Source organism: Phoca vitulina, unplaced genomic scaffold (genome assembly GCF_004348235.1).
Source record: "Phoca vitulina isolate PV1807 unplaced genomic scaffold, GSC_HSeal_1.0 scaffold51, whole genome shotgun sequence".
NCBI classification, from domain to species: Eukaryota; Metazoa; Chordata; class Mammalia; order Carnivora; family Phocidae; genus Phoca; species Phoca vitulina.
The window spans coordinates 11,642,232-11,655,600 of record NW_022589754.1 but is presented as its reverse complement, the minus strand read 5'-3'; the positions used below and the strand labels follow the sequence as shown (position 1 = coordinate 11,655,600).

Below are 13,369 nucleotides of genomic sequence, written 5' to 3'. Positions count from 1 at the left end.
TGTTGGTAAGCTTCTCAGTGTTACAATATAAGGAGTGCACAAGGGAAAAGCCCTGGGAGGGAAGGGAGACTATCACAAGGGCCATTGGGGAAGTTGTATCAGGACTTAACATAGTTGTGACTATGCAGGCTGTTATCTAGGGTATGTGTTTGCATGAAGAGCTAATGTCAGTTTAAGGCCTCTTGAGGCCTGTTAGCCAAACAAAATGGATGCCGAGGCAGCAATACCATGGAGAAGCTTAGCTAAATTCTTGATATGCGTAATACCACTTTAGGATTAAAAGAGAATGAAGTTGATACAACTTGGGTGAATCCCCAGAGAATTATGCTGAGTGAAAAAAATCCAATTGTGGAAGATAACATTTATATAGTATTCTGAAAATGACAAAATCATAGAAATGGAAATTAGAGTAGTGGTGGTGAAGTTTCAAGGATGGGGTTGGGTTCAGGAGGGTGATGGGTTATAAAAGATTGCATGAAATATCTTTGTGTTAATGAAAATGTCCTGGGGGCACCCGGGTGGCTCAATCTGTTAATTAAGCCTCTGCTTTCAGCTTAGGTCATGATTCCTGGATCTGAGCCCTGCATCAGGCTCCCTGCTTAGTAGGGAGTCTGTTTCTCCTTCTCCTTCTGCCCCCTGCCCCCGCCCGTGCACACGTGGGCACCCTCGCACACTCTCTCACTCTTTCTCTCAAATAAATAAAATTAAAAAAAAAAAAAAAGGTTCTGCATCTTGACTATCAATAACAGTATCCTGGTGGTGATGTTGTAGTGTGGTTTTGTAAGCTGTTGCTGTTGAAGTAATGTGGGTAAACAGTAAAAGGGTTATCTTTGTATTATTTCTAAGAACTGCATATGAATGTACATTTATCTTAAAATTACAGGTGTAATTAAACTCTCTGGTCTTGAATTACTGATTTATCAAGCCTTTTTTTTTGTGGATATCAAGTTGTCTGGACAAGGCTTCATTTTAGATGCAGGTACAATATCTTCTTAATATCTGGAACTCAACTGTTTAGCCAGTTAAAGTGTTTTGAACACAGCTCAAAAGTACAATAAAAGTATTTTGAATAGCTGAAAGAGGTACAGCAGTGTCTGTACTAGAGCTCATATTGAATTCATTTCAGTGAATCTCTCACTTGGAGCCTTTAATACATAATTCTAGTAAATCTGGTTTCCAAGTCCATAGCATGATACATTGATCTTTACTACAAGTGCAGCTCATAACCTGACTGCAGGTAAGGAGGCAAATATATATAAAATAGAGTAATCTGGGACAATACAATGTAGAGGGCATCCAGAAAAGGTTAAGTTATAGTTACATCATCTGTTTTGTTAGTCAGAAATGTATGTTACACATTTTAGGATTCTCTTCTAAAGTTAAAAAAAAAGTTTGCATGTGGTGTAAACCCTCAGCTAATTGAGAAAACTCAGCTATTCAGAAGACACAGCTTTAGTAGTTCCTGGGAGGAGTGAGAAACCCTTATTGATTTGGAAATGAAGTGTGGTATTTTTTTTTTTTTTGAAGATTTTATTTATTTATTTGACAGAGAGAGACACAGCGAGAGAGGGAACATAAGCAGGGGGAGTGGGAGAGGGAGAAGCAGGCCTCCTGCCGAGCAGGGAGCCCGATGCGGGGCTCGATCCCAGGACCCTGGGATCATGACCTGAGCTGAAGGCAGACGCTTAACGACTGAGCCACCCAGGCGCCCCTTGTTTTGTTTTTTTATCCCTTGTTTTCTACAAAACAGGTTAAGTAATAGTGAAGTTATCATTGCTTAGATTGGTGTAGATGTCAGTAGTACTGTTGGGAAAGGGCAATAAGCCGTAATAGGGTAGTTGCACATCCAGGGGGACATAACATCTGAGGTGGTGGCCAACAGTATGATAGAATTTTCAATGTGTGGGCTTTTCAAGGGAACTGCAAAGTGGAAGATATTTTCAGAATAGTATGAAGTTGTTACTTTACTTTTACTGTGTTGACATCTGCACTGATGGTGTCAAAGCAGTGGAAAATAAATCTGCCTCTGCCTGAGTACGAAGGTAGTGGTACCAAACTGTACCAGTGGTCATTGTATTCCTCACCATGTACTTGTACTAAAAAAAAAAAAAAAAAAAATCAATCTTTCTTAAAAAAATGTTGAGCAATAAATGTCAATTATATAATTAATTATATTAAATATAGACCCATGAGTACATGTCTTAAAATGTTGTGTGATAAAAAGGGAAGCAAGCATGAATCACTTCTGCAAACTGAGTTATGGTGATTGCCTTGGAAAATCACCTGTAACATCATAGAAAACTGCTACTCACTTTTTTCACTTACAACGGTTTACTTAGAAGAATAACTGATAGGCAAAATGGTTTTTCATATTTGGGTATTAGGCATATATTTTTTCTAAGTCAGTAAGTGAGCTTATCCTTTCAAGGAAACCAACTGATAGTATTTGTTGCCCATTTAAAATCTTAGCTTTCAAACAAAATTTAGAATTTTTGTAAACTTAATGTCCATCTGTGTGAGCTTTATAGTTTCACCAATACTTAGATTTTTCTGATGACATGAGAGATTTTAATGAATATGATTTTTAAAATATCATTTAATGAAATATGTAACATTTTGAGGATCTGCATGACTCAGTAGACCAGTATTTTCTAAATGACCCTTGTAGGATGTTCCATAATCATGCATGGGTTAAATATTCATTGAAAGGGAAAGACAGACCAGAGGATTTTAAGATAACAGAGTATGATAAGTTATGTTTTTATATTCCTACATTTCAGCTGATCTTTGAGAAACTACCACTTGTTGAGTTTTGGTATAGTACCATTGAAGAATATTCATAACTATCTGAAAGGATATTAATATACTTCTTTTTTGACTTCATATCAGGTAGGACTTTCTTCATATATTTCCACTCAAGCAAAACATTTCATAATAGCTTGAATGGAGAAGCAGATATGAGGCTCCAGCTGTCTTCTATTAAACCAAGCATTAAGGAGAATTGCAAACATGTATAAATATATATAAGACAGTGCTATTCATCACTAGGGTTATTTGGTTTTGAAAGTATTTTTGCACAAAAATTCATTATGTTAAATTTATTATGTATGTGATGTATTAAGATTAGGGTCAGGATTATAAGTAAACAAAACATCAACCATTTAAGTTAACCAAGTTAATTATTAAATTGACTAATTATTAATAGGTATTTTAAATATTTAGAAGGCTTTTTAGTTTACTTTCTCTTAGAGTAAATAAATCAACTAAAGCTCTTTGTTTTGTCGAAAAGTTTTAAGAGTGTAAACTCTTCTAACAGCTTTAAAACCACTGGTCTAAAGTGCGTGTTTGGGGGTAGGGGACATGGCAGATGTATGTCTGATCTGGCCTGGCGTTCAGAGGGATGGAATCCAAATTGGTGGGTAGAGCATTTCAGCAGGAAACTTCTAGGTAGTTATGTTACTCAGGCAGACAGATACTAGCACATTGTCATCCCCTGATGGTTGGTTTAGATTGGTGCAGGACCCAAACCAAAAGATTGAGGTACAGGGCAAGACTCCTAACGGGAATGAAGGCTAGTCATGTAGACTGAGAATAGGAGGTTAGAGGAAAGCTCCAGTTTGGTGAAAGCATAGGTGATCAGGGCCCACCTTCGTCATACTACATACCAGGTTTTTGTAGTGAAGTAGTTTTCGGTCTTCCCAATTGGTGGGGGGTAGAGCGCCAGAATTACTCCTGTAGTCAGTGCCCAGCCTTAGAGACTTCAGCTGATTAAGTTGAAATTTTACACTAGGTGGCTACTTAGCTGTTTGTTTAAGTAATGCTTGGACTTAGGGAATATGCTGTTCCTTCATATTTAGAAGCCTCCGCATCCCCATCTTCTTGTGCATCTTTTAAGTGATTCTAAACTTCATGTAAAATGCAGTTTATAAATTAACTAAACAATAGTTTAATGTTACCAGTGAACTAATTGCACATATTCAATATGTAGATGTACTTCTTTTGATTTAAATTTAAAAATAAAAGATCTACCATATAGTAGAGTTGTATAGCTTTATAAGTTTGTTTAAATAAAAACACAGTTGTCTGATTTCCCTCACCCCTTAATTTTCCATTCTCAGAGCAAACCAAATCATGCTGAAATCTCAATTTTTCTGTTAGATCTGTATATCCAAATCATATGCTAGTGTAGTTTTTTTTTTTTTTTAATTTTTAAGTTTTAGCCGTTATCTATTGACTGCCCACCCTGGATGATATTTAACTCTCCTTCACATACGCTTCCTTTTTTTTTTTTTTTTTAAAGATTTTATTTATTTACTTGAGAGAGAGAATGAGGGAGAGAGAGCATGAGAGGGGGGAGGGTCAGAGGGAGAAGCAGACTCCCTGCTGAGCAGGGAGCCTGATGTGGGACTCGATCCCAGGACTCCAGTATCGTGACCTGAGCCGAAGGCAGTTGCTTAACCAACTGAGCCACCCAGGCGCCCCAATCCACATACCCTTCTAACTCCCACCCTGAATTCAGCTATATTATATCCATACTCAACTGCTGGTCCTTTCATTATCTTAATATATTTATATCATGATTTTTACTATGTAGTATCTAGGTTTTAAAAATTTTTTAGGTTTACTAAAGTGTAATTTTAATAATGTAAAATTCACCCTCCTTAGTTTTATACTTCTGTGAGTTTTCACGAAGAACTTCACAGTATAACTATCATGTAGTCAAGATATAAAATTGTTTCATAGCCTAAAAAATTTGTCTCATGCTCCTTTATAGTTAGCCCTTTCCCCTCATTCTCTAATAATTCCAGTACTATTTGTTGAAAATCCTGTGTTTTTTCCCTTGAACTCTTTTTATATCAGTGCCACCAATTAATTGACCATATATATGTGTGGGTCTATTTCTAGATAGGCCATTTTGTTCCCACTGATCTCTGTGTCTGTCATTTTGCTAATGCTGCAGAATAAGTTTTGAAGTAAGTCTTGAAAACAGATAGTGTGAGTGCTCCAATTGTTTTTTTCCACCCCCCCAAAACTGTTTTGGTTAGTCTAGTTTCTTGGTTTTCCCATAACTGCCCTAAATATCCCCTGTGCTTCTCTCTCCCTTAGCCTCAGGCAACCACTGATCTTTTTTACAGTCTTGATGGTTTTGTGTTTTCCAGAATGTCAGATAGTTGTAATCATACATTATGTAGTCTTTTCAAATTGACTTCTTTTACTTAGTAATACACATCTAAGGTTCCTGCTTGTCTTTTCATGGCTTGATAGCTCATTTCTTTTTAGCGCTGAATATTCCATTATCTCAGTGTACCAGTTTAGTCATTCACTTATAGAGGGATGTCTTGATTGCTTCCTGATTTTGGCAATTAATGAATAAAGCTGCCATAAACATCTGTGTGCAGGTTTTTGTATGGGTGTAAGTGTTCAGCTCCTTTAGGTAAATACCAAGAAGTGTGATTATTGGATTGTATTATAAGAGTGTGTTTAGTCTTGTAAGAAGCTACCAAACTGTCTTACAAAGTGGCTGTACCATTTTGCATCCCCACTAGCAATGAATGAGAGTTCCTGTTGCTCCACAGCCTCTTTAGTATTTGGTATTCTCAGAGGTCCAGATTTTGATCGTTGTAATAGGTATATAGTGGTATCTCATTGTTATTATAATTTGCATTTCCCTGATGATATATGTTGTGGAGCATCTTATATGATTATTTGTCATCTATATCTTTGGTAAAGTGTGTTTGTTCAGGTGTTTCGCTCATTTTTTAATTGGGTTTTCTTGCTGAGTTTTAAGGGTGTTTGGATATTTTGAATAATCTTTTTTTTTTAAGATTTTATTTATTTGAGAGAGAGAGAGGGGGAGAGCACAGAGGGAGAGTGAGAGGGAGAAGCAGCCTCCCTGCTGAGCAGAGAGCCCGTGGGACTCAATTCCAGGACCCTGAGATAATGACCTGAGCTGAAGGCAGACACTCAACGGACTGAGCCACCCAGGTGCCCTTGGATAATAGTCTTTTATCAGATAATGTCTTTTACAAATATTTTCTTTCAGTCTGTGTCCCTTTTTTTTTTTTTTTTGATAGTGTCTTTTGCAGAGCAGAAGTTTTGGATTTTAATGAAGTCCAGATTATCAAAAATTTTTTTCATAGATCTTGGCGTATCTAGAAAGTCTTCATACCCAAATTCATCTAGATTTTCCCCTGTGTTCTCTTCTAGGAGTTTCATAGTTTTGCATTTTATATTTAGGTCTGTGATCCATTTTGAGTTAATTTTGTGACTATAAGGTCAGTGTCTAGATTCATTTTATTGCATGTGGATGTCCAGTTAGTTATTCAGGCACCATTTATGGGTAAGACTTTTGGTTCTGCTGAATTACCTTTGCTCCTCTGTCAAAGATCAGTTGAGTATGTCCTTGTGAGTCTATTTCTGGGCTTAGGTTCTCTATTCTGTTGATCTGTTTGTCTATTCCTTCGGCAATAGCACAGTGTCTTGATTACTGTAGCTTTATAGCAAGTCTTGAAGTCAGATAGTGTCAGTCCTACAACATTGTTTTTCTTCAGTATTGCGTTAGCTATGCTGGATCTTTTACTTCTCCATATAAAATTTAGAATCAGTTTGTTGATAATCTGTAGAATAATTTGCTGGGATTTTGATTGGGATTACATTGAGTATGTTGAAACAAATTGGGAAGAACTGACACCTTGACAATACAGATGGTCCCCAATTTACGATGGTTCAACTTAGATTTTTTGACTTTATGATGGTGGAAAAGTGATACACATTTAGTAGAAATTGTACTTCAAATTTTAAATTTTGATCTTTTCCTGGGCTAGCAATATCTAGTATGATACTCTCTTGTGATACTGGGCAGTGGCAGTGAGCTGCTAGCCATGAGATCATGAGGATGAACAACTAATACATTTAAAATCATTCTGTACCCATACAGCCATTTTGTTTTTTTCACTTTCTGAACATTATTCAATAAATTACATGAGATTTTCAGCACTTTATTATAAAATGGGCTTTGTGTTAGATGACTTTGCCCAAATGTAGGCTAGTATAAGTGTTCTGAGCATGTTCAGAGGCTAGGCAATAATGTTCAGTAGGTTAGATGTATTAAATGCTTTTTTTTTTTTTTAATTTATTTATTTGACAGAGAGAGACGCAGCGAGAGAGAGAGAACACAAGCAGGGGGAGTGGGAGAGGGAGAAGCAGGCTTCCCGCCGAGCAGGGAGCCCGATGCAGGGCTTGATCCCAGGAGCCTGGGATCATGACCTGAGCTGAAGGCAGACGCTTAACGACTGAGCCACCCAGGCGCCCCTGTATTAAATGCTTTTTTGACTTATATTTTCAACTTAATGATGAGTTTTTTTGGGGACATAACCTCATCATGAGTCGACGAAGATTAGTATTTAGTCTTCCTATCTGTGAACCTGGAATATGTTTCCATTTTTTAGTTCTTTGATGTCTGTCATCTGGGTTTTGTAGTTTTCCCCATATAGATCTTGTAAATATTTTGTTAGATTTATACCTAAGTATTTCATTTTGGGTAGTGTGAATGTGTGAATGTAACCAGTATTGTTTTTAACTTCAAATTCCACTTATTGCTGGCCTATAGGAAAACTGTTGATTTTGTATATTAACCCTGTATCTTGCAACCTTGGTGTAATTGCTTCTTAGTTCCAGTTTGGGTTTTTTAGTCAATTCTTTAGGATTTTATACATAGACTATCATGTCATCTGCGAACAAAGACAGTCATATTTTTTTCTTCCCAGTCTGTGTTCCTTTTATTTTCTTTTCTTGTCTTTTTTTTTTATTATGTTATGTTAGTCACCATACAGTACATCATTAGTTTTTGATGTAGTGTTCCATGATTCGTTGTTTGCGTATAACACCCAGTGCTCCATTCAGTACGTGCCCTCTTTAATACCCATCACCAGGCTAACCCATCCCCTCCCTTCCCTCTAGAACCGTCAGTTTGTTTCTCCGAGTCCATAGTCTCTCATGGTTTGTCTCCCCCACCGATTTCCCCCCCTTCATTTCTCCCTTCCTACTATCTTCTTCTTTTTTTTTTTTAACATATAATGTATTATTTGTTTCAGAGGTACAGGTCTGTGATTCAACAGTCTTACACAATTTGCATTAGTTAGGACTTCTAGTACAATTCAAAAAGGAGTAGTGAGAGATAGACATTCTTGCCTTCTTGATCTTTGGGAATTCTTCCAATTTCTCACCATTAACTATATTAGCTGTATTTTTTTGGTAGAGGCTCTTGATTAAGTTGAGGAAGTTCTATATTCCTAATTTGCTGAGAGTTTTTACCATGAGTGGGTGTTGGGTTTTGTCCAATGCTTTTTCTGCATCTATTGATGTGATCTTGTGATTTTTCTTCTTTAGTTGTTGTGATGGTTTACATTCATCGATTTTCTAATGCTGAATTAGGCTTGCATACTTGAGACAAACCCCATTTTGTCGTGGTATAGTATAATTCTCATATATTTGGATTCAGTTTGCTAGTTTGTTGGGTATTTGTGCATCTTTGCTAATGAGAGATGTTGATGTGCTGTATTTTTTTCTTACAGTGTTTTTCATTTGGGTGTTAGGGTAATGTTGACCTCATAGAATGAAGAAGTATTTCCTCTGCTTCTATTTTCTGGAAGAGATTTTAGAGAATTGGTATTATATCTTATTAAATGTTTGGTAGAATTGACCAGTGAACTCATTTGGGTCTGATGCTTTCTGTTTTGGAGGGTTAATTATTGATTCCATTTCTTTGATAGATACAGGCCTAAGAAGAATCTCTGTTTCTCCTTGTGAGTTTTGACAGATTGTTAGAAGTGTGTTATTTAATTTGCAAGTATTTTGGGGTTTTCCAGTTATGTTTCTATTACTGATTTCTGGTTTAATTCCATTGTGGTCTTAGAGTGTATATACAGACCACGAGAGGGATGCTGTATCTCTTTCCCCGGTTCTCTCTGGTAAACTTTTAACTGGTGTTTTTTAGCTTGTTGCTCTCATGTAGTTACCAGTCTCCATTTAACTGCTTACCAACAAAATTTCTATTGTTTTTGGGAGTACTCTTAGGATTGATTTTTCCCCCAGGGTATTCCAAATTAAGTCTGTTCCCTTGGGGATACCTTTTGAGCTCTCTTTGTTACAACCTGTCTCTGCCCCTTGGCAAAACCTGCACTGCTCCTCTGGAGCTGAGAGGAGGGGAAATGGCTTGCTTTTCTCATTGTGACACCCCCACTTAGGGAGCAGAGTTGTTTGGCTAGGATAGTAGCCTCTAGTTTTCCTAAAGGACTATTTCAGCTTCAGGTTAAGTTTTTCCTTTGTGCTGTGTGTCAGAGAATGTCTCTTTTTACATTAATGTTCCTCTCATCTGCAAAAATATCTTTAAAAAAATCTATAAAAAGAAGTTGCTGAGATTTTGATTGGGATGGCATTGACTCTATAGATGAATTGGGGTGATTTGATATCTTACTAAGTTTTCCAATTCATGGGCATAGTATTTCTCCCTATTAATCTAGATCTGTTTTGATTTATTTCATTAATATTTTGTTTCCACATACAGTTCTTGTACATATTTTGTTAGATTTATATGTAAGAATTTTATTTTTGGGGTTGCTATTATAAATTTTATGACTTTTTTTTTTCATTTCAAATTCCAATTATAGCCATATATAGGAATATGACTGACTTGTCTTTTGACCTTATATTCTGCTACCTTGCTAAACTCACTTTTTCATTCTAAGAGGGTTTTTTTTTTTTTTTTTGGTAGATTATTTGAGATTTTTTTGGACAGACAATAATGTTTTCTGCAAATTAATTTTTTCCTTTCTAACATGTGTACCTTATAATAGTTTTTCTTGCTTTATTGAACTGGTAGGCCTTCCAGTACAGTGTGGAATGGGGTAGAGAGGACCCTGAGATCATGACCTGAGCTGAAATTCAGAGTCGGAGGCTTAGCTGACTGAGCCACCCAGGTACCCTGAATTTTATTGATTTTTGAATGTTGAACTAACCTTATATTTCTTGGATGAAACCCCATATGATTGTGATATATATTTTTTCATATTACTGCATTTTATTTGCAAACATTCTGTGGCAGTTTTTACATCTGTGTTCATTGGAGATACTGATTTGTAATTTTCTGGCAATATTTCTCTCCCGATTTGTGAACCGGATAATACTGGCTTCATAAATGGGACATGTTCTTTCCTCTTCTTTTTAATGGAATTGATTGTGTAGAATTGGCATTATTTCTTATTTGATTGGTAGAATTTACCAATGAAACTATCTAGGCCTGAAGTTTTCATCTTTTGGTATGTAACTTGCAGTCCAGTTTATTTACTAGGTATAGGGCTATTCAAGTTTTCTTCAGTGAGCTTTGGTGATCTTTCAAATAATTGTTCCATTTCATCTAATTTATCAAATTCATGGAGCATATAGTTGTTTGTAGTATTACTTCATTTTCCTGTTAATGTCTTTGGCATCATTTGTGACACTGATTCTAAGCTTTATATGGAAAGGCAAACACTGTAACAAGTAACGTAGTGTGGAAGAAGCACAAAGTTGAAGGACTCACGCCATTTGGTTTCAAGACTTATTATAAAACTACAGTTATGAAGATAGCATGCTACTGGTAGAAGGACAGACATATAGAATAGAGAACTCAGACTCACGCAACTATTGCAAACTGATCTTTGACAAAGGCAGAAAGAGTGCTCAGTGGTGAAAGGGTAGTCTTTTCAAATAGTGTTGGAATCAATTGTATGTTTAAAAGTGAACTTACTTATGGGGCGCCTGGGTGGCTCAGTTGTTAAGCGTCTGCCTTCGGCTCAGGTCATGATCCCAGAGTCCTGGGATCGAGCTCCGCATCAGGCTCCCTGCTCCGCGGGAAGCCTGCTTCTCCCTCTCCCACTCCCCTGCTTGTGTTTCCTCTCTCATTGTGTCTCTCTCTGTCAAATAAATAAATAAAATCAAAATAAATAAATAAATAAATAAAAAATAAAAGTGAACTTACTTAGAGACCTTACACTTTTAACAAAATTTCTCTCAAAATGGATCACAGACCTTAAATATAAAATGGAAAACTGTAAGACTTCTAAAAGCAAATACAAAAGAATATGTGAACTTGGGTTGGGTGATGAGTTTTAGATCCAACATCAAAAGTGTAATTCATGAAAGAAGAAATTGATAAGCAGGACTTTATTAAAATTAAAAATATTTGCTCTGAAAAAACAGTGTCAAGAGAATGAAAAGACAAACCACAGACTAGAAAAAAATTTTGCAAAACCCATATCCAATAAAGGACTTTAATATACAAAGAACTCTTTAAATTCAATAATAAGAAAACAACCCAATTAGAAATTGGGCAAAAGATCTGAACATACACCTCACCAAAGAAGATACAGAGATGGCCAATGAGCAAATGAAAAGATGCTCATTTGCAATTAGAGAAATTCAATTTAAAAAAATGAGAAATCCTCATACCCATATTAGAGTGATTAAAATTTTTAAAAACCTGAATATACCAATTGCTGGCTAGGATGTATAGCAATAGGAAACTCTCATTTCTAGTGTATTTTTTATAGTTCATTTTAAAATTGTTGTTCAAGAGATTATAATGTGCATAATACTTGTATCTTTTTTTTTTTTTTTAAGATTTTATTTATTTGACAGAGAGAGACACAGCGAGAGAGGGAACACAAGCAGGGGGAGTGGGAGAGGGAGAAGCAGGCTTCCCGCCAAACAGGGAGCCTGATGTGGGGCTTGATTCCAGGACCCTGGGACCATGACCTGAGCCAAAGGCAGACGCTTAACGACTAAGCCACTCAGGCGCCCCAATACTTGTATCTTTTATGCAGTTCTCTTGAATTATTTTAGAAGAAAAGAGTAAAAATTATATTTATTCTGTCATTTACATTTATTTATGTAGTTAGCTTTTCTGAACCTGTTTATTTCTTCATATGGGCTTCTTTTTTATTTCTTCATATGGATTTGAATTAAAGTCATTTCTTTTCAGCTTGAAGGAATTTGTTTTTTTCTTCTAAGGCAGGTTGACTAACTGAATTCTTAGTCCTTTTTTGTCGGTCTTAATTTTTCCTCATTATTGAAAGATAGTTTTCTGGAGATAAGCTTCTTGCTTGTCATTTTTTTATTTTTTCTTTTAGTACTTTGGGTATACCAAATACTGCCTCTGGTCCTCATTGTTTCTCATGAGAAATCACAAGTAAAGATTCTTTGGGTCACTTGTGTGTTTTTTTCTGTTGCTGCTTTTATAATTTTTGCTGAAAATAACAAAATATTAGTGAAATAAATCAAAGAAGATCTAGATAAATAGGGATTAATACTACATCCCTGAATCAGAAGATTTGGTAAGATATCAAATCCTCTGAATTTCATCTGTAGATTCAGTAGTTGTCTCAGTCAAAATCTCAGCAAGGTCTTTTTGTAGATATTGCTAGCTTATTCTAAAATTTATATGAAAATGCAAAGAAACTAGAATAACCAAAACAGTTCTAGAAAAGTAAAAATAAAAAGTTTGAAAGGAGGGGCACCTGGGTGGCTCAGTCGGTTAAGCGTCTGACTTCTGCTCAGGTCATGATCTCAGGGTCCTGGGATGGAGCCCCATGTCAGGATCCCTGCTCAGCAGGGGGTCTGCTTCTCCCTCTCTCTTTCCCTCTCTGCTCTCCCTCTCTTTCTCAAATAAATAAATGAAATCTTAAAAAAAAAAAACAGTTTGAAAGGACACACTATATCTTATTTATAGACTTATGATAAAAATGGTAATCAGTAGTATTTGGTATTGGTGAAAGGAGAAAGACAAAGATCAGTGAAACAGAGACAGGAATAGATACACAGAAATCTAATTATTTTCAACACAGATGCAAAGACCCTTCAATGTTGAAAGGATAATCTCTTTAACAAAAGCTGCCGAAACAATTGGAGGACCACACGCCAAAAGCAAGTGTGAAGACATACTTCACTCATTATACAAATGAATCATAGAGAAATTATATGACATCTAGAAGAAAACACAGGAAAACCTCTACAGTTTTAGAAAGAGCACTGAAGGCACAATACTAATGCTAATTGATAAATTTATTTCCTAAAAAAGTATGGGCAACTTTTTTTTTTTTTTTAACAGTTTCTTTTTAGGGCAGTTTTAGGTTCATAGCAAAATTGAGAGGGAGGGAGAGAAATTTCCCATATACTCCCTCCCCCAACACATGCATCACCTCTCCCATTATCTACATCCTCCACCAGGGTGGTACATTTGTTACAACTGATCAACCTTCATTATTTACACATCATCATCTAAGGTCATTAGTTTACATTAGGGGTCACAGTTTGGACAAATGTATAATGATAT

General features: G+C 36.1%; 1 protein-coding gene across 5 annotated transcripts in view; it reads left to right on the top strand.

Moving 5' to 3' along the window:
- LOC116621809 overlaps positions 1-13,369 on the top strand; it is a 136,253-nt gene that overhangs the window by 27,862 nt on the left and 95,022 nt on the right. Inside the window, exon 4 of one of the 5 annotated variants that reach the window (XM_032387819.1) lies at positions 9,881-9,977. The exons of the other annotated variants lie outside the window; for them this stretch is intronic. Within the exon in view, the coding sequence (XP_032243710.1) occupies positions 9,881-9,934 (54 nt within the window). The 3' untranslated portion in view covers positions 9,935-9,977. The remainder of the gene's footprint in view (positions 1-9,880; positions 9,978-13,369) is intronic. 5 annotated transcript variants of the gene reach the window in all.